At 40.2% G+C, this 22,563-nt stretch overlaps 1 protein-coding gene across 1 annotated transcript in view; it reads right to left on the bottom strand.

Moving 5' to 3' along the window:
- Positions 1–22,563, bottom strand: part of LOC141166426 (transient receptor potential cation channel subfamily M member 7-like) — a 142,737-nt gene that overhangs the window by 56,225 nt on the left and 63,949 nt on the right. Inside the window, exons 7-20 of the mRNA XM_073653097.1 lie at positions 22,390–22,561; positions 22,083–22,257; positions 20,678–20,801; positions 18,305–18,377; positions 17,001–17,101; positions 15,101–15,235; positions 14,582–14,635; positions 13,211–13,351; positions 10,547–10,681; positions 8,942–9,222; positions 7,966–8,194; positions 7,240–7,395; positions 6,372–6,506; positions 3,217–3,345 (exon numbers count right to left, since the gene is read on the bottom strand). Coding sequence (XP_073509198.1) covers positions 3,217–3,345; positions 6,372–6,506; positions 7,240–7,395; positions 7,966–8,194; positions 8,942–9,222; positions 10,547–10,681; positions 13,211–13,351; positions 14,582–14,635; positions 15,101–15,235; positions 17,001–17,101; positions 18,305–18,377; positions 20,678–20,801; positions 22,083–22,257; positions 22,390–22,561 — 2,040 coding nt within the window. The remainder of the gene's footprint in view (positions 1–3,216; positions 3,346–6,371; positions 6,507–7,239; positions 7,396–7,965; positions 8,195–8,941; positions 9,223–10,546; positions 10,682–13,210; positions 13,352–14,581; positions 14,636–15,100; positions 15,236–17,000; positions 17,102–18,304; positions 18,378–20,677; positions 20,802–22,082; positions 22,258–22,389; positions 22,562–22,563) is intronic.

The following is a 22,563-nucleotide window of genomic DNA, read 5'->3' as shown; positions in this document are numbered from 1 at the left end:
AGTGACAGCACGTATGCAAATCACATACTTGCGGTCATACGTCCACCACTCCTGGCGATGACACAGGAGAATGCACCAGTCTGCAGTCACAGTGACTGCAGACTTGTAGCCTGAGGCTGGACAACTCCTTTAATGTAAATTTTTATTGATAGAAAAGTTGGGTGACAACCAATATGGCTTCTGTTACAGGTATTATGTGGCTGTCACATTAAAAAGGGAAAACATAATGCGACAGAAAAGATGAAATTGTAAAATGTTTCTCAAATGCAAATGATTAGGAAGCCAGATGATTTCTCTCAGCATTAGGGTATGTGGACATTACATGTTCTTCAAGTGAAATCTGCCTGAAAAACTACCGCTTAGGCACTCCAGAAAACAATGCACAACAATATATAAACTACATTGCTGTGTGCATGTTCAGTCTTTTGTTACTTCTTTTAACGGCTTGAAAACGATGAAGTAGTTCGAGAAGCAGCACGTTCATTCACTGAGCAGCTTCCTCTAGGAAGCCATCTGATAGTTATAGCTTGAACTATAGAGAAGACACCGGCTGTGCAAAACTCCCAGTGTGGGGGTCAGATCTGTAGGATCTGTGGACTCCATTTCCCTGTTTTGTCATGCAGCTCACCCATAGAACACAATGCAAAAATCGATTTGCTGATTCCGAGAGCTGGCGATTAAATCAATTAATTCGATACTGGCTTGACTGTTATTTATACCAAATCGAAAACTGGATTTCAAGGGAATCTGTCAGGAGGATTTTGCTACTTAATCTAAGAGGATCATAACGTATGGGCAGAGAGCCTGATTCCAGGGTTATGCCACTTTCTCAGTATCTTGCTGTAGTTTCAATATAATCAGGAGATTATTACTACAAGACTAGGTGTTGCGTGCAAGGCAGTCCAGCTAGATTGTGTAAGTCAGCACCCACCACGGATTGGCAGCTTGCTGACAATGTACACAAGAAGCTGCCAATCAGGGGTGTGGGCGGGGTTATACACAGCTCAGAATTCCTAGCACAGCTATATCTACAGCAGAGAAAACAGGGATTCTATTAAAACTACACCAAGCAGTTCAGTAGGGTATACATGGCTGGAGTCCCGCTCTCTGCCTCTACATCATAAAGCCCTCAGATGCTATAGCAAAAACCTACTGACAGCAGCTCCACCACCTCTACTCTCAGCAGCGCTGTTTCTTATCAATGGTTGAGTGGGCATGGTTGGAAAAAGCGGCGAGCTGCTGTGATTGGGCAAAGCAACTCCAATCTGAGTGGGAGATGTGCAGGAAGAGTGGGAAAGGAGAAGCTGATTGTTCACTGGGAAGCTTGTAGACCAGGAGAGCACTAGTAGGAGGCAAGCTGTTGTTGGCTTATGGCAATCCCCACCTCCTACGCTTGCAGTTGCCTCAGCTGTGCATGCCCTCTAAGCTGTCCAGTTCACAACTATGGGGAACCAGGTGACATTTTATTGTAGCCCAGCAATATGCGCGGAGCTACAATAGCCCGGTCAGCACTCACACAGTGTTCAGCATCGGGCAGTGAGAGGAGATCCTGACACTGTTCTACTAATATCAGGCTATCCATTTATTTTCACCGCTGGAAATAAGTTCCTGCCGCAGCCCTGCTCTGAGAGGTGAAAGCAGGACTGCGGCTGTGACTTACTCCAGAAGTGAGAACAGCTCAGTAGCTTGGCATTAGTAGTACAATGGTCAGGCTACTCCACCTGTGCTTACCCCCGCTGTCACTGCTGCAGTATTCAGAGCACAAAAAAATAAATAGTCATGCGGCAGTGCCCCGAACAACGAAAGAAAAAGGTTTTTTTTGCAAAATTACCTAGCCCTACCTACCTATTCTCAGATTTGCCTAGTTAGATTCATAAATATAAATAGATAAGATCACCATTTATCAGCTATGTAGCAAAATCTCGTGTAACCTGCAGCAGAGCAAAAGGAAGAGGACATAGCAGTTTTTAAAGGGTAAACCTGCTAAAAGGAGGACACAGCTGATTGTAAACAGTTAACCTGAGCTACATACTCAATAGAGCCAGCAGTCAAGAAGGTTACAGGGTTTCTCTCTTCTGCTTTACAATGTACAGGAATCCATCTTACATTGCTTTTTGCATACCTTCATCCAGCATGAAGAAAGCAGCACAGGCCCCCCATGTTTACATGCATCACACTCACAGTCCTCCCACCCACTACCACACAAACAAGGGTATCTTTTAGCTCAGAAGCGAGAAGTATCACACAGCTGTCAAAAAAATTAAGTTGAGAGCTGACTTCAGAAGACACCAGTAGCTCTCCCTTTCTTAACCGGACAGATCTTTTATCACTAAAAATTTTAACTTTTTTTTTTTTTTTTTTTATTTCCAAATTGTAACAATTGAGAAAGGCATGTACTTGTTTATTTTTTTATGAAGTTTCTCACATCAATCTCACAGATTTAAAGTCTCTTTCATCAGAGGAACAGAAGATTTTTTTAATACACCTTTTCATATTAAATACATTTTGCTGGCAGAAATAGTGTGTGAATGAAGTATAATAGATGTAATAAAATATTAACTTTGCCCATATAGAAGCATAGCTCTAGACAATAAAAAGGCAAACAAAGTCTAGCATTGTCAACTTGTGCTCAAGAACAATTATTTTTGAATGACTGTTCAAACTAAGTACAGGCGCTCAGTGCATCACGGCGGGGCCAAATATTAAAGTACACATTTCTATCTACTGGTTTTCCATCTATCTGCTCCTTCTCTGGCCTTCCAAGCCAGAGCCATCAATCAAAGAAGATGGAGGAGGTCGGAGATATAGGGAAAACAAGAAGCTGGGACAGTGCACTAAAATATTTGACCATGTCACAGTACACCAAGCGCCTGTACATAGTTTGAACAGTCAACATGTGCTAACAGGTTGTATAATACTATGGACAGCATGGTGGCTCAGTGGTTAGCACTGCAGCGCTGATGTCATGGGTTCAAATCCCACCAAAGACAACATCTGCAAGGAGTTTGTATGTTCTCCCCGTGTTTGCGTGGGTTTCCTCCGGGTTCTCCGGTTTCCTCCCACACTTCAAAGACATACTGATAGGGAATGTAGATTGTGAGCCCCAATGGGGACAGTGCCCGTAATGTCTGTAATGCGCTGTGGAATAAATAGTGCTATATAAGTGAGTATAATAAATAAATAATAGTAATAAGAAAAAAAAAATTTAACACCAACCTCTCGAATTTTTTCAATAGCTGACGTAAAAATATAGGCAATAACGATCCATTCCTGGGGAGAAGGCAAAGGCTCCAGCTTCACAAGAACCACAAAGGTGAATAGCATGAGAAATGCCAAATAAAACAGCTGCGAGAAAAAGGGGTAGATGAAACCCAATGATAACGCTGCAATCAATGCTTATCGAAAATATAATTTTGTGAGGATATGATCAATCCATCTATCTAAATATCTATCTAAAATATGATATTGTGAGGATATGATCTATCCATCTCTATCTACATACACAGTATATTAAAAACACACATATATTGCACCTCACAGTGTGCCATGTTTAAACCTAAGGGGGCTTTGGAGAGAGGGCAATAATGCTAGGCACTTCAATAACATCTGATTGTAGCCACAATACAGGTTGTAATGGTAAAATAATCCTCGATCTAACCTCAACAAGCTTGTAAGGCATCCTATAAACCTATTTTAGGTAAAGGCTGGCTTTGGTTCTCAGAAGAGACTCTCATTCATCTATTTACAAGCACAGTTACTTTTTATTCAGCCGAACCCAATCCAGGATTTGGTTACTAATATAATGACATGCGGAAGGGACTAGAGAACCCCTTTATACAATACCAGGTTGTGTAAATGAAATCTCATACACCCTGGGATGAATGCATTGCTGTTCTGCCTGAGGACAAAGAAATTACCATTCAAAACAGACTAAAGAGTGGCAACCTTAGAAATTCATTACATAAAAAAGTGAAGCCATGTCTGCACTGGGATTTTAACAGGAATTCTGAAAACTGGCAAGTGGGAAAACCAAAACTGGGAATCAGGGGCCACTCGAATATACAATTAGTCGCTGCACTAAACAAAAAAAATTGTGGTGCTTCCAACATGTACGGTGATCATGTACAGTAAAAATGCAAAGAGCAGTTTAGTTAATAGGAAACCTGCCACATTGAAAACACAGTATAATCTGCATGCAGCACTTCAGAACGGGAGAAACTGAGCCAGCAGAACAATAAAGAAAGCAGCAACACAAGCAATACATCCACGGCAGAAGCAGGTGTGCAGTCACACATTCCCAGTCTATAGAAGTTGACAGATAGGGGAAAGGGGGGAAAATGTCAGCCCGCAGCACTCAAATGAAGATAAATTATGGGTAGCTCTATTTATCCAAAATCATGATGCAGCATAAGTCTTTACTATTGCTCATTTTGCCTTTCTACACAGCTAATTTTTCTCTACTCCGTGTAGAATATGAAGTCTCTTGTCCATGCAGAAAGCATTCCTCTCTTCAATTCCTGACCCAGCTGATCAACTCCTCCCCCGTCAGGGACTATTGCAGTGACTTGTGACTCATACAGGGAAAGTTGACCTCCTGTTTCTACACAGAGCTTAGAAGGATTCAGCTAATCAGTCTTTAATCATGTGATGTCATAGACTTGATGGAAAACAGAAGGGCAAAATGAGCAACTGTAAGAACACAGTGCTATAGAATATACTGACTGCAATATATTAAGAGGATACAAATGTTGATGGGAGGAGAGCGCCTTTAGCAAGTGGCTGACTTGTACAATAACTAATTTAGAAGTTACTTCTTCACAATTATCTCTATACATATTACATTTTTATTCTCATCATTTAAAGTAATCACCTACATAGAGATCAATCCTCAGAAAGGGGGGCTCTACTGTACTCTCTGGCAATCCAGTAAATAATGAAGTGGTCAACCATTACATTTCAGTGCCCCCTTCCTAGGATCCCAGCAGCCAAGGCCCTTCTAATTAGAGAATTAACAAATATCCTGCAAGTAAATGATGCTACTCTGTAAACTGAAAGTTCTAACCCATCTACACTGTGTTCCAAATTATTATGCAAATAATATTTTCTCAGATTTTACCAAATTACCTATATGAATTGCAGTCATTGTAATTTTCCAGTCAAATAACTATTAGAGTACAATTGAAAGGTTTTTGTACAAACTGCCTATGGTAACAGTATATTTTTAAAAAAATAAAAAACTCAAACTGCACTTAAAATGCATGTTCCAAATTATTATGCACAGCAGAGTTTTCAACCTTTTCATTTTAATAAAGAACAAAAAAATGGTCATTTTTGAAATTATAAGCATTAGCAGGTTATTACAAACTGAAATCAAACAGTTTTCAACTCAAAACTTTTTTCTAGGTGATGTTACATTTGCACATAGGACCCCATGTTCGAAAGGAGCTTCTGAACTCTCTCGTCCATTGAATTTGTCAGGTTTTGGATGGTTTCTGCTTCAATTGTTTTGCATGAGGACAGAATACCCTCCCCGTCTCATGCTGCACAGAACACATCTGCATCTCTGGCTGCTATGGGCATAAAAGGGGACAAACTTATGGTGTGGCACCCATGCTCCCCTGACCTCAACCCCATTGAGAACCTCTGGAGCATCATCAAAAGGAGTGTCTATGATGGCGGGAGGCAGTTCACATCTAAGCAACAGCTCTGGGAGTGTATTCTGTCCTCATGCAAAACAATTGAAGCAGAAACCATCCAAAACCTGACAAATTCAATGGACGAGAGAGTTCAGAAGCTCCTTTCGAACATGGGGTCCTATGTGCAAATGTAACATCACCTAGAAAAAAGTTTTGAGTTGAAAACTGTTTGATTTCAGTTTGTAATAACCTGCTAATGCTTATAATTTCAAAAATGACCATTTTTTTGTTCTTTATTAAAATGAAAAGGTTGAAAACTCTGCTGTGCATAATAATTTGGAACATGCATTTTGAGTGCAGTTTGAGTTTTTTATTTTTTTAAAAATATACTGTTATCATAGGCAGTTTGTACAAAAACCTTTCAATTGTACGCTAATAGTTATTTGACTGGAAAATTACAATGACTGCAATTCATATAGGTAATTTGGGAAAATCTGAGAAAATATTATTTGCATAATAATTTGGAACACAGTGTACATCTGGGACCCTAAAGGACCTTTTTCCTTCAGTTTTAATAAATGTCTAGAATTACGTATTATAGCAAATGGGAACAATACAGAAATTTAAAGCAAAAATTTGATGTCAGTCCCTGTAAATGGGAATAACAAAACGATGATACATGTACTAGGAAGTAAAAGACAAAAATATCATTTTTCAACTCCTATTTATACTCACTGTGTTAAACCAAAATTTCACGATTGGCGCATGATAGAAGGCATAGAACTTCTGGGTAATGGGAAGGCGACGGGTTTTTGTTTGAGTCTCAACTTCAGTTTTTACATCTGTATCAACAACTTCCTTGAATACATTCTGAAGACAAAACAAGTTATATATCAAACCTTTATTTCGCTAAATATCTAATCTGTTTTAGGTCTTTGCTATACAAAAAAAACTGCAAAAATAACAGATATTTGATCAGAAAAAAAAAGTAAAGAATGTTGTCTATTAAAAGGGGTTGAACACCCCTTTTATATTTTAAAAACAGACTAACTCTTTCCAAGCTCTATGCAGTAATAGGAAGCCTCTTTTCCCTGCATCACCCATAAGTCACTGCAAATGTCCTTGGCAGGGGAGGAGGGAGAAGCTGGGTCAGGAGTTGAAGAGAGGAATGATTTTTACAAGGACAAAATACTTCCTGTTCTACATAGAGCAAAGAAAAGAAAAGAATTTACTGGGTAGAAAGGCAAAATAAGCAACTGTAAGTGCACAGTGCTGTATAATATGATGATTGCAATATATTAAGAGGACAAAAAATTTGATGGGAGGAGTGCTTCTTTAAAACTAAGGAAAGTGTTAAATGCCAACAGCTGGCATCAGTTAACCTTCAATAAGGTCTTCATTTTTCCTCTATTTGCATACAGGAATGGGAGGCAGGGAGCTGCCAGTCTAACATATCTGCATGAATCTGGCATATTAGACTGATAACAACCCAGTGTAGAAAGTGTAAATTCTCCTGTTGCATCTCAATGTCACTAACCAATACTATACACAGACAAGGCAACATGAGCTTGCCAACAAATGGCCTGTAATGCTTCATACATACCATAGCAATGTTTTCTGGTACATTTTGAAAATTATTCTCGCTGTCATCCATTGACATCTGATGGTCATCCTGAGATTGTGGTATATGGGACATTTCTGCCTTTGTTTTATATTCAAGCATGAGAATTGTAGGAGGGATCAAAATGCTCAGAATCACCTAAATATCACAAAAAGAAAAAAAATGGGTCAAAATGAATTAATCAAATACTCGCATTTTATATCAAATCGCACAGATGAAATATTACACAGCAGGGTGAAATCATTTTATGTTTTAGTTCTTACTAGATCATACAAAAGTAAAAAGACAATAAACGTGACACTTCAAGTTTTTTACAAGACAGATCTATTATAATTAACGCATTTGCAATAAGACTTAAAGACAAGCATGTTTAACCACTGGTCATGTCTACATAACGCCAACGTATCATGTGGAAAGCAGCTTTTTTAGACAGCTGCAAACAAATCACAGGTTAATCCAACAGAAGCATAATGTGGACAAAAATAGCATTATAGTGGGCAAGATTAAAGATTTTCTTTTTAGAGAAGTCTACAGAAGAAACTATAATGAATGAACACCCCTAGTATATGGCTCATAAGCCAAATCTGTCTAAAAAAAACAGGACACTCAAAATGCTGGGATGTAATTTATGAAATTAATGAGAAGATTAATAAAATGTAACTACTTCAAAAAATATTAGATACTGGGTGAAAAACAGGGGAGTACCACCTTATACCAGGAGTTCTTCCTCATGTTCAATCTTCCCATCCACATATCTGACAGCAGCATCTGAGTACAAGTGTGTGCAACAAAATTGCGAAGTCGAGAGGATACAGCTAGTTTCAGGCAAGTGGAATTGCTCCAATTTTTCAGCTCATATGTGAGAAGTTTCATTGCCATGGTTTCATCTTGTTTGAAGGATTGATCTAGCAAATCCACTGCTAGTTGTCCAAATTCACTGCAAAAGAAAACAGTTTTAATACAAAATGAATCGGACATCAGGAAAATAATGGGTTACCAAGTCAATGAATGTGACCATACCCATTTTAGAGGGGTTTTCCTTAAAAACAATATACTTCAGATAGTAATTCACTAAAGGTACATCCGATGTTGATATTGGTGGACCAGGCTCTAAAGCTGGCCACACACATTAAGATGGCTGTCGGCTGAACGTTCGACCGGCAGCCTTCTCCTCCAACACTCCCATATGAAGGAGCGCTTATTCAGCCAAGAGCCCCTGTGTTTTTTATGAGAAAGCCCTCACCAAACATGTCTCGCGGTAGCTTATCTTTGTCAGAACAAAGCAATCGGCAGTCTGAAATCGGACATGACCGTTAAGACATCTCACCCAATGATCAGTTGTTCGGGGGCCCCATACACATTACACTGTTGGCCTAACCAGTCGTTATCAGCGGATTCAGCTTACATCAGTCATGTGTATGGGGAGGCCTTAAGATCACACAAATTAGCTGGACAACAAGGCAGCTCCGGCTCCTGGCAGCTTCTCGAAGATATACTCGGGCAAGCTGTAAACATCCAACAGACTTGCAATGTAGTCTTGAGTCTTCTGCCAGCTGCTATCTGGAGCTAAACCTGCTATATTCAGTAACATTAGCAGCTACTTCTAAAAAGTGGTGGGATACCATAAAAATCAAAGCAACGTCAATGCACAATATGATAAGTGAAATGTAAACTTAAGAAATACCTTGAATGTTCCTTCAGCTCTTCTGATGTGTCATCCACAACATCACTCTGCTTTGCTTCGTAAGCCATAGAGCGGCACAATTTGCAGGCAACTAACGCTTTGGCCATAGACTCCTCCCCGTGCTGCCAGAAGAAAAGGGCCATTTTCTGCCTCTTCATCAAAACAGCCCAAACCAGCAGCTCATTAAACGGGTAAGGAAAACGCTTCATTTCGGGATCGTCAATGTCCACAAACTCGTCTTTGACCCTTTTCTTTTTCCCCTCATCAGATGATGCGTCTTGCTACAAAATATAAAAATATGCAGTAGTTAATTAAAACAGCACGAAAATACGTAGGGAAATTTGGCGTATTAAGAACATTTTCTTTCATTATCCCCCCGCCCCCCCAGTTACCAATCAATGTGTGTGCAGCGAGTGTACTATAAATACAGGTCCCCGTCTTCTGCAGTTTGCAGCGCTGCTCCGAGCCCCTGCTGCATCATGTGACCACAGCTCTGACTTGCTGCCTCACACTGAAGACCTTTGCTTCATGTAAGCTTATGAATGCCTCATTCTGAATCTCATAACTACACTGAGAAAGTGACCTGGAGTCCACATAAATGCTGCATCAGCCAGCAGGTCACAACTGCGGCCACGTGATGCAGGAGCAGAGCAGCGCTAGAAACGGCAGACGACAGCTTGGTATCTTATGGCACGCATTACACACAAACATGCATTACAGAGTGCTAAAGTGGGGGGTGGGGGGGGGGGGGGGGGGAGAGAAGGGCTATAAAAGATCACTCCAATGTTTGTTTGTTTTTTAAGGACATGACCCAAAACTAAACCAATCACTCATCAGGCAGAGTTATTGCAGGGAATAAATTACCCACTGCATAACCACTAAACTCCTCCCTGCCACTGCAGCAGTGATGACATCCGCCTCATCAATACATATGACTGCTGCAGCCAATCACAGGGGCCAGAAATCACTTACAGTGCATACATCCCAGGGCTGTGAAGTCGGTAAGCCAAACCTCCAACTCAGACTCCAACTCCTCAATTTCCATGCCACCGACTCCCGACTCCCTCATACATGGCTCATGTTTAAGTGATAAATTTACTGAAGCACAGATTCATCTCAGCTAAAAGTCTAGACCCTTAGATCAGGAAAAGGACAGACATTTATAGGACATTTCATAACTTTCCCAAATTCTTATGAAAAAATACTCCCCACAAACTGCATTGAACTACTGTACCCAATTTATTATATATTTTAGGAGTCGGTACATTTTATATCGACTCCACCAAAATGGACTCCAACTCCACAGCCCTGAATTACATCCATCAACGCTGAGGCCAGTGATGGGTTGCAGCAGTCATGCGAATGATAGGGTTTTTCCCCTTAATAAAATTTTGTAAAATTGCCCTTTATAAACGTCAAAAATAATCATCATAACACAAATCTCCCTACTGGGGTATCATGATGGCTGCCCCAGCATTATTAGAAGGGGCACTGGTGTGTAAGTGATGACAGAAAATCAGCATAAGTACAAATGAAAAATGTAAGCAGAAAACTAACCAGGCGGAAGAGCCTCAGCTATTAAAGTGCAGCTGGCCAGAACCTTACCTTTGCTTTATAAGGCTGGGCAGTTTTTATGAAGTGATTGTGCCTCATCTTCTCCTTTTTATCTGCTCGGCTTCCAAATGATTCGTGGGTTTTACGCATTTGAGGTGTATTGCTTGAAGTGTTTCTCCCAGAACGCTGTAAAATATAAATTTCATGTACACAGGTCTCTTCAATAGATGGGAAACCGATAAAGACTTGTGAGAACATTGTGACTCAAAGTCCTTTCATTGGATTAGGTCTAGTTTAGTGTCTTTAGTCATTTTACAACCAGAGTAAATTTAGGCCATATAAAGAGGCGAGCTCTGCATATATAGAACAGGATCGTGGAGTGGCCTTTGGTCCACTGGGTTTGACTCAAGAACATAAAGCAATTGCCGCGTTCTACAGAGGGCAGCAGCGGCGCCGTGTTTTACAGAGGGCAGCAGCGGCGCCGTGTTTTACAGTGGGCAGCAGCGGCGCCGTGTTTTACAGAGGGCAGCAGCGGCGCAGTGTTCTACAGAGGGCAGCAGCGGCGCCGTGTTCTACAGAGGGCAGCAGCGGCGCCGTGTTCCACAGAGGGCAGCAGCGGCGCCGTGTTCCACAGAGGGCAGCAGCGGCGCAGTGTTCCACAGAGGGCAGCAGCGGCGCAGTGTTCCACAGAGGGCAGCAGCGGCGCCGTGTTCCACAGAGGGCAGCAGCGGCGCCGTGTTTTAGCGGCACCGCTCACCAACATCCTGTCCCAGTGTCAGGGAGAATTTACACACAAGAATTCTGCACCTAAACCAGCAGCAATTTACAGTGCAATACATGTGGATGGGGTTTAGAAGAGAATCCATCGAAAAAGCGTTATTTTTCACTTATTCAAATCAAATATGGACAATTATTTATTTCCTAGTTGCATTTTTTTTTTATTCTATTTTCTGCAAATGCTTATGGGGGGGGGAGAGAGTCTTTTTACAGCAGCTTCACAGCAGCCACGTGGACCCACAGACTAGTGATGATCAGTAAGGCCTTGCTTATACACGTTGTGAATTTTATCATCCATGAGAAACAGAACTTTATTTTGGGTTTCTTTCAGGTGCCATCTTAGCTACATCCATGCTACAAGTTTTTAAAGAAGTAATGCACTACTTTAGGTTAATGCCCCAATATAGTCCCTGAGCTCCAGAGATGCAGTAGGGAGATGGGAGAAAGTTCCACAAAGTCAACTATCACTGCAGCCCTCCACCAGTCGGGCCTTTATGGCAAAGTGGCCCGACGGAAGCCTCTCCTCAGTGCAAGACATATGAAAGCCCGCATAGAGTTCGCTTAAAAACACATGAAGGACTCCCAGACTATGAGAAATAAGATTTTCTGGTCTGATGAGATGAAGATAGTACTTTTTGGTGATAATTGTAAGCGGTATGTGTGGAGAACACCAGGTACTGCTCATCACCTGCCCAATACAATCCCAACGGTGAAACAAGGTGGTGGCTGCATCATGCTATGGGGGTGTTTTTCAGCTGCAGGGACAGGACGACTGGTTGCAATTGAAGGAAACATGAATGTGGCCAAGTACAGAGATATCCTGGATGAAAACCTCTTCCAGAGTGCTCTGGACCTCAGACTTGGCCGAAAGTTCACCTTCCAACAAGACAATGACCCTAAGCACACAGCTAAAATAACAAAGGAGTGGCTTCAGAACAACTCTGTGACCATTCTTGACTGGCCCAGCCAGAGCCCTGACCTAAACTCAATTGAGCATCTCTGGATAGACCTGAAAATGTTTGTCCACCAATGTTCACCATTCAACCTGACGGAACTGGAGAGGATCTGCAAGGAAGAATGGCAGAGGATGCCCAAATCCAGGTGTGAAAAACTTGTTGCATCATTCCCAAGGAGACTCATGGCTGTACTAGCTCAAAAGGGTGCTTCTACTCAATACTGAGCAAAGGGTCTGAATACTTATCACCATGTGATATTTCAGTTTTTCTTTTTAAATAAATTTGCAAACATTTTTACATTTCTGTTTTTTTTCAGTCAAGATGGGGTGCAGAGTGTACTTTAATGAGAAAAAAAATGAACTTTTTAGAATTTGCCAAATGACTGCAATGAAACAAAGAGTGAAAATTTAAAGGGGTCTGAATACTTTCCGTACCCACTGTATAGAAGTTGCCATTTATTGCAATGCGGCCTGTGATGTGGGGAACTACTGAAAAGTGACATCAAGAGCTAACGAAGTGTTAGCCTATTATGAAGTTTAGTGATGAGAGTAAAAAGTGCAAGATTTCAGGATGTTTCAGTGAGGTGTTAACAAAAAAATAATTAAAATCACAAAAAAAACCTAACAGACACACATACACTTGATTCAAGCACCAAGTCATTTTCTGATCCACATGTAGCAGTAAGGCAATAATGAAGTAACAAAATGGCTTCACAGAAATATGTACTAGGACTTTGGTTCTTTTTGTATTTTACTTTGTGCTACCAGATATTTTCTTGGTTTCTACATATCCAGGTAAGTAACTGGTTTAGGACTGCAGGATATTTAGTTACTGCAGATGCCAAAAGACAGCAATATCAAAATTAAAGTTTCTGCTCAACTGGTATGGTGCGGAGGTTAACAATAAAAAAAAAAAGCAAAAAAAACCCACATGTGTGATATTTTGTCTTACGTTTTATACAAAAGTACTATCAGATACCTACCCGATTTCCAGCATGAAGATTGTTGTAAATTATTCGAAAGCGCTTCCTGGTGTATGTGCATCTAAAGGTACCACCCATCAGATACTCAATGACAAGACCAACGTCAATCAAAGTAATTTTATAGCCTGGTGGAAGATTACCCTAAAACCAACAATGTAGATTTAAGATGTTCTGAAATATATACAATATAACAAATTTAATAGAAGTGCCTCAGGTATATTCCATCAAATCAAGAGTGGTTTACAGGAACAATTGCTACTCTACTCCACGCAACCAGAGCCTGCTAGCAGCCTATTCTAAATAATCCTTGGCCTACTGGATTTTATTTATTTATTTATTTTTTTTTAGTAATGTGGTGAGATCTACAGGACAAAAACTTATTCATGGCTTCAGAAGACACGACACAATAAAAAGGAACATTCCTTTCGCTTGGACCAGGTGGTTATTGTTATTTTGCATCTATCTTATATCTAAAACTTACTTTAAAATGTATAATCACCATGTGCCTTCATCTTTTACATGAAGGCTACTTTTCAGTTTTCTAGCTCTGGATTATAAAAGATTACTAACCAGTTCTGCATGTAGAAACAAGTGTTGGAGCAGCAGAATTTATGGCTTAACAATTACTAAAAGTCACATCTTGGAAGACTTGAAGAATAAAATAATAACATTATGCAACCAGCATAGGACCTCTAATTATGATGCTGCTATGAGATTCTTTGTTCCACATATCACCACCATTGGCACTAACGTGTTATATTACTTATCCATCAAATTGACATTAAAATTTTTAAAGTGCACCCATCCTTACAAAGAAAGAAACAAAAACACGTGGCCTAGGAAGCTGCAGATGAAGGCTCATTCAGATGAGCGCATAACTGGTCTGTGTGCTGCCCATTCGCACCATGGACCAATATAGCCAGTGCACATGGTCAAATTTCCACACTGACCATGGTGGAGTGGGGACATCCAGAATAAAACTACTGTAGTTTGCTTTTTCAGACCAGAATCATGCATACAATGAATGGCAGCTCTGGCATCCATTCGCAATGCCAATCAACACATGGAGTCAGTCATGTCTGCAATTCTCAGTCGTGTCAGGCCCAATTTTTGGCCAATAGTTTTTTATTGAGAATTATAAATTATAACACACAACAAAGATTTGAGAGAACTACTGTAGGAAAATTTAAGATATGCAGGTGATGAAAGCAAGTATGATTCCCTAATAACATGGTACACATGAAACTCTGTAGTACATCCATAGAAATAAATGACATTAAGCATGCTTTAATAAAACATGTTTTACAAGTGACTAACAGAAAACAAGAAATAGGACATGACAGTACACAAAAGGAGACCATGTGAATTTACCTGCTTAACATCTCGGACAAGATGAAACAGAGTTGGGTTAGTAGGACCTTGTTTCTTTAACGGAGAAAAGAAATACATGTGAGTAATATTATGACTTCAGTTAATATATGGCAATCTTTCATATATTTACTGACATCATAAACTGAAATTATGATGGAAAATTATCACAAAACTAGGTATACAAGTGCCAACTAAAACAATAATTTGTAAGTGTAATAAAGGGAACTGATCAATAATAAAAAGGCATAATTCGGACAACATTTTTATTATATTTTAACGCTATGATGTGCTGATGTGATTAAACATTCCACTAAAAATCATAGAAAATATTTTTTTAATGCATTGAAAATAAAGGGCACTTTGTTTTGATTAATAAGGAGAACAAGAGTAAAATAGATACCTTTGTATGATCATTTCCCTTTAAACGTACGGATAGCATGGTAAAGCACAATTGATGGGAATTAGATTCACGAGTTATACAGCTTCTTGGTTCATTATACAGCACTAAATGTAACTTACGGTGTTATACAGCTCTTCCAGCCTAGGGATTGTCAGGAATTTATGCATGCTAACTCCATTCTCTATGAGAAGTTTCACAAACGCAACTCTGTCCATTACAAGCGCATCCAGCATGGCTTGCTCCAGGGCACCCACCTACAGAAAAGTTCTCATTAAGAGTGTGAGCTACAGTGCTCTTAAAGAAAATTACAGGGAATCTGTCAGCAGGACTAAAGCCCCCAAACCATTTATATGTTCATGTAGCTCTTTCATAGACAAGTCCAGCAATTCCTTTCCATGGCCGGTCTGCTCCTCTGTTACTGAGAAACCAGAAATTGAATTGATATACAAATGAGGCTGAAGAGCTGTATGTAGATCTGAAGCCACTGTCATTCCAGCTCTATTCTCCTCCTACTTGACTGACTGCTAATTTGTCTGAAGTCACACAACATAGTGGCTGTCAGTCAAACAGGTAGAGGGCGAGGAATAGAGCTGGAGTGACAGTCTTCAGATTTACATACAGCACTTTAGCATCATTTACATATCAATTCTAACACTGGTTTCTCAGCAGTGGAGGCACGGACTGGCCATGTAAAGGTATTGATTGACGTCTCTTTGAAATAACTACATACATATATAAATAGTTTGGGGTGTGAAATCTTGCTGACAGTTTCCCTTTAATGTACTCTCATAATATACATAAAATAATAATTTCACCATAAAAAGTTAGTCCTACTCTGTCAACTTCTGTATTGAGAGGTGAGCAGTACAGGTGACATCAAATCTACTTAAACCACCGGGGATGCCTGTGTGATCAGCAGGTATCGAGCAATGGTCCTATTCATTAGATTGGGTCAGGAGCACGAAAGCAGATGATCGTGGAAGCACCCTGGCAAGTATTAGTAGACGTTGTCACATGCCCATCTCTCGATGCAGAAATCGACGAATCGGTACTAACCCATTAACGCCACAGGACGTACCAATGGTTTTATTTTATTAGGATCTCCCATAGAAGTTGAGAAAACGACAACACTCACTGCTCTAACCATTGGATAAAGGTTCATAGACTGCAATCATTCTGTAGTTTCCTGTGGCATTAAAAGGGTGTCCAGTCAAATATGTTAAACTATGCTTAGATGTTATGACATTTTATATAACTTGCTAGTATAATAAAAGGAAGCCATAGGTTGAGGTAGCTAACTGAAGACTATTGTTAAATTATAGAACATTTTGAAGACAAATCAAAACATTTTTTTTTCCAGTGGAAAACCCCTTTTAAAGTAGAATATACTACAAAGCACTTTAAATTTGTTCTCTCAAATTCTTCAAATGCAAGAAGGGATAAGCCAGGTGTGATAGATGTCTCTAGTAACTTCAATTTATAAATGAATCAGACACGACACTAGCTACATTAATCGCAGATGTGCAGGATTTACTCTGACATACTTTGAAAAGCTGACAGAGAACTACCGGTCTCAGATAACAAGTGCAAAAGGCCGGTCCCCAGAGGGTCCTCCCCTGTACATTTCTCTAGGTCAGCATTCCCCAAACCCCGTCCTCACAGCCCCCCAGCAGATCATTTTTTCAGAAACTACAACAGATTCGCTCCCCTGTGCAATACGATGGATATCCTGAAAACATGACATGTTGGGGACCCCGAGGACTGGAGTTTGGGAAACCCTGCCCTAGATTGACAAGTCTCTGTGTGTATATGGAGAGTTGTCAGCTTATGAGAAAGGGGTAGAAAGAAGCCACTAGAAACTTGCCGAAGACAAGTCATCCGAGATGTATAGACTCAGGGCGACTTGTCAAACATACATGGTTGCAATAAAGCAGCGGACTTCTGATTTTAGCTGCCTCGGGTTCCCTTTAATGACCATTTTATAGTTTAACAATAGCCCACAGTATGTTGCATACTCACCAGCCACTGTTGTCCATAAACAAATACATGGTTCTTGGCGATGTCAACTCGGTCCCATGCCAGCGTTAAAACCAACTGGTCCAGTGCAGACGCATTGGTTCCTGTGTAGAAAATAAGTGAATATGAATTAACACTTCTATTCAACACTCTATAGTTGTATGAGCAACTGATAAGACCAGGAAGAATAGAGATCAGACATGTTACATTTTTTTTTTATGTTCAGCAAGGAGATAAGCTGGTGCCAGAAGTGTCCAGCATCAGCTCATTCCAAGAAAAAAATGTGCAGAATCAGCCAGGGCCAAGTATTCACGTTTATGAGTAGTTGTGCGCACACCTTCCATAGTCTTGTGCAATAATTTGTACCCGACAGAAGTACAGATATAATGTGGCTACAGGCATTGGCAAAGTGGTAGGTGTGCTAGGAACCATGGTTTCCCAACAGACCACTGACAAGAGCATAATACGGACAGCCTGCTTGCCAGTTCATCCGTCCTCCTTTACTCACACCACTTTTGGCAGCTACTTCTCACTACATACTAGAAACATCCCACAAGAACGGGTCATTTGCAAATCCTCTGATGCAGGCATCTTGATAGCTCAATTTTGGCCCTGGTCACAGTCTCTCAATATTTACTCGACCATTTTTCCCGTTTTCAACTTCAAGAACTGCACGCTCACTTGTCTCCTGATATATTCCCCCAATTGACAGGTGAAATTGTAACAGGGTTATCTTAGAACTACACCTGCCATTGAGGTAATGCTATGGCTGATCATTGTTTAATAGCACTACTTCCAAGTACTTGTCAGCTTGTGGTGAGCCCTTTGGGGGCAAATTCATAAGTGAATGGGAATATATGCTTATAGCTGTGCTGATGTTTTTCAGCCACAAATTTATCAAAGTGTCATATGTTTGATTAAATTTGTGAAGGTTTATTTTAACTCCGTTTAGAGAGTTTTTTCCACCTCCCTTTGTTAAAATTCACAATTCATAAAATCCTGCTTATGAGCTTATCTGTATTGCTATCCAAGGCCACTGTCACATTCTCACTCGGAGTAAAATAGCAAAAATAAAAACACATATTTACTCAAAAATTTGATAGTTTTTGACAACAAAAAGATGGTGTTAAAGTCTTGAGAAATAGTTGCCAGTCACTTTGTATTTATCAACACTAGGACGCAAATAACAGTTATCGTCTAACATGTAATTTTCTAAAAATACACAGCAGGTAAGGGTATTGTCAATTCACTTTGTAAAGACCAGTAACACAATGGATTATGACCAGTGGCGACAACAGCTAAATTACCTTTCAACAGAGCAGTTAGTATTGCAACATCAATGTCCTGATGCTCATCTGATCCCATGTGAAACACAGTAATCTGAAGAAGAAGAAAATAATTATCAGTTTAGAGCTGCAGCCATTAGGCTATGTGCCCACGATGCAGAAATGCTGCATATTTTTTACGCTTCTCCCTGGCAGGAAAAACGCATGCGGTTTTTACATGCGTTTTTTCCCGCCAGGTAGAAGCGTTTGTCAAGCGTTTTTGCATGCGGGTTAGCAAGCACTTTTCCAAGCGATTTTAGCATCACTTGGAAAAGTGCTTGACAACTTGGTCACACTATATAAATCTATGCACCCGGCATGGATTTATATATATAGTGTGACCAAGTAATAGTTAAAAAAAAGAGAATAAGAATGGTAAAAAAAAAAAAAAAAAAAAAGATTATACTCACCTTCCGATGTCCTCCCTGTGTCATCTCTGCGGCGTCCGGTCTCTTGCAATGCTCGCGGTGATGTGAAGGACCTGCGGTGACTTCATTGAGTCATGTGATGGGTCACATGACTCAGTGACGTCATGGCAGGTCCTTCACAACAGCGCGAGCATTGCAAGAAACCGGACGGTGTGGACAAAACACAGGGAAGACATCGGAAGGTGAGTATAAACTTTATTTTTTATTTTAAATTCTTTCTTTTACAGATTCTATGGTACCCAGGTCTGGATGAGACTCTTCTCCACCAGACTTGGGTACCATCCGCACATTAGAACGCGCCAATTACGCAAGTACAGATGCAGTCTTGCGGAATTGGCGCGTTCAAATGCAAGTCAATGGCGGTGATTACGCTGCGTGTCCGCAAAATTAATGGACATGCTGCGGATTTTTGAGCGCGGCATAAACGCTGCGGAAAAATACGCAGCATGGGCATTGAAAGTGCGGAATTGCATTGGAGACCATGGGGGAAGGTTTACCAAGCGTTTCCCAAGTGTTTACGCTGCGGAAATTCTGCAGCGTAAACGCTTGAAAAACACATCGTGGGCACACAGCCTAAGACCCCTGGTTGTAATGTGAAATTGTCTAATATATATCAGTAATTTTTTTTTTTTTATTATTATTATTCTAGCAGCCTGTAGTTCAAAACAGGAGAAGCTTACTGAAGACTTCTCTACACAGCTCAATAATATATTCATATAAAAGTCAGCTTGTGGCAGAAATGGCTGTAGGCAGACCTTGTCTGTATAGTCATGCTCACAGGGAAAAAAAGCTAAACAGTGAATGAGATGGCGCCATTGACTCAAATGAAGTGGGAGCAGAGAGATTGGAAAACAAAAATCTGGTCGGCTCCTTTACCATTAAATGCTGTCTGCATTTTCTGATTGAGATCAGATTGCATGGTTACAGCCACTTATATAATGACAGTCAGTTAAATGGCAGTGGTTTTAACCATTGATACCTAAGCTACTGCAATGCCTGCACATGGGGTAAGGGACATAGCGAATCAGAAGAATAATACTACATTTCTAATTGGAGGTTTTTGCGAATATTATTATTACACCCATTACATATTGGCATAGGATCTTTGAGATGGGAATACCCCTTTAAAGTCTATGTGCAGTTTCGAAGTAGTTCAAATAAGACATAAATGGAGGAGTAATTGACAGCACCGCAAAGTTCAAGCCCAGTGTAAATCCAAGTGATAGATTGCATCCAATGTACAATAAAAATAGTTTCCAGATTTATTGTCTTTTAAAAACACGGCAAAAAAACAAAATGCCACAGTTGAAGTTTGACTATGGTGAAACTTCGTCTGTTGTGTTTTGTTCATGTGCCACATTTTTAAAAGAAGACCATAAACCTGGATCGTATTTGTACTGTATATTGGATGCTGGCTTCTCCATCTTTTAGTTAAATTAATTCTGCCTAAACTGGCACTTTTCCATTAAAGCATCTGTTAATTTAGGATAATGATAATTCTCCACAGCAAAGAAAGAAAAATCCCACATTGTTGCAATTCACACAAATAAGGAATATCTTACAGAATACAATTATTTTTGAAATGCATAATGGAAACAGACAGCAGAGACGTTACTGGTTGTTCTGAACAACTTGTCCACTTTTAAAGGGTTTATCATTAGAAAGACACGGCTGCCATCTACCAACATAAGGATTCACAGGTTGTGTGTGGTATTGCAGCTCAATCCCATTCACATCAATGAAGCGAAGCAGTAAGAAAAGGCACAACCGATGGACAGGAGCTGAACTGATTATCCAGTAGATAAAAAGCCATTATTTTCTTATCCGGGACAACCTTTCTACATCATTTTCTCAATATATCTCCCCAGATATGTTTTTGACAGTTTGATTACAACACAACATAATTACAATTAAAGAAGCAACTTACAAGTTCCTTGCTTTTCATACACTCCATAACAATATGGAAAAGATGGACGGCCTCAGAATGGCTAAAGTTAAAAGTCTTTTTAATAGTTGAAATGATTTCAGAATCTGCACCTTCCGGAAGATTTCTATAAGAAAAAAAAAATGTATCCATTGATAACCTACGGATGCAAAACTTGGACGATAAAGAAACAAGACAGAAGAAGAATTAACAACTTTGAAATGTGGTGCTGGAGAAGGATGTTACCAATACCATGGATGGCAAGAAGAACAAACATATCAGTTTTGGAACAAATCAAGCCAGACATGTAACTCGAAGTAAGGGTCACCAAGCTACGACTTGCCTACTTTGGACACATCATAGGAAGAGAGTAGTGATGAGATTTACGAGCATGCTCAGGTGTTTTCAGAGTATCTTCAGCGTGCTCGGGTGTTCTGCTTTAATCACTCTGTGCTCATGATTTGCGACTGTTTGACCGCCTTAATACATGTGAAGAATGCCTATTTCTTAGGCATTCCTCACATGTATTAAAGCTGTTAAACCGTCGCAAATCATGAGCATGGAGTGACTAAAACATAACATGCGAGCATGCTCGTAAATCTCGAGTAACGAGCATGCTCGCTCATCACTAGAAGAAGAACATTATGGTGGGAAGAATAGAAAGAACAATGAAATCCAGCCTTTTATGTTATGTTGTATTTTGTTTTCTACAGGTTTAATTCCTATGTAGACTTCAATGTCTGTCAGTCTAAGGTACTGTATTCACTGTTTATTGTTATTTTCTTAAAACCAAATAAGAAGATCTTGTTTAAAGATTAGAAGGAACAAGGCGAAGAGGAAGACCAGCAACCTGATGGCTTGATACTATCAAGATAAAGGTGCAGAAGACCGCGGTGGACCTATCTAGGCTTGCACAAGATGGATTTATCTCTGTAGGAAGATCTATCAAATCGCCATGGCTCAAGAGATCCAAAGGCCATTCAATAAACATTATATGAACAGGTGTATTTTTAAAGGGTTTGCCTAGGCCCGGGACAAAAGTCTGCAGTCACTGACTTCAGACTGCCAAATTACAACAAGAGTGCGGTGTGCACGCCATCACGATTCCACGGTACTGGAGGTCCGAGAAGGCGGTTAAGTGACCTCAATATACAATTTCCATATATGCAGACGACATGCCAACTGGACACATTCGGTTTCTCTCAATGGAAGTGAACTGAGAGAAGCCAATGAGTCCAGTTGGCACATAACTGCAAGTATGCAAATCAGACACAAGAAACTATGTGACCACCTGCTCGTATTGGCAATAACAAGGAATTCTGACGATGCGCGCACCGCATGCTGTAATAATTTGACAGTCCTAAAACTGGACCACCTCTTCAACGTTCCTAATAAATTAACCCCATACCCTCCTTCCTCCGTTTGCTTGTGCACATAAGCCAAAATATCAGCAGCTCTTCCAGTTCCTTCACAAACCACCACTGGGACAGGAGGGTTTTCCTGTAGATATTCCAGCACTGTGATGATCACATTTGGACCGCCTTCAAATATGAGGGCCACTACAGGAACTCCTTGGCCAATGCCTGAAATGAAGGAAAATGTAAAGGTCACATCACCATGCAAAAGAACGGACTCCAAGAACTACCTGGAAATGAATGATATAGCCCTAAATATCCACTGAAGGGCATATGACTACAAAGACACCAAATACGTACGTGCATGAATGCGCTGCAAGTTTATGGTTTTTTCCAACTCTCTTCGTAAGTTCACTTCTGCACCCTGCTTTCCAACAGTACCATCGTCCACCAAGATGAAATGGGAATGCAGATTGTTAAGGACATTGAGTTTGCTCAGAGGGTTTAGTAACGTTTGATATGGAGCAATGACCT

This window comes from Phyllobates terribilis, unplaced genomic scaffold (genome assembly GCF_046119375.1).
Source record: "Phyllobates terribilis strain yellow unplaced genomic scaffold, ASM4611937v1 Scaffold_11__3_contigs__length_659146591, whole genome shotgun sequence".
NCBI lineage: Eukaryota > Metazoa > Chordata > Amphibia > Anura > Dendrobatidae > Phyllobates > Phyllobates terribilis.
The sequence above is the reverse complement of the archived record's forward strand: the minus strand, read 5'-3'. Positions and strand labels throughout refer to the sequence as shown.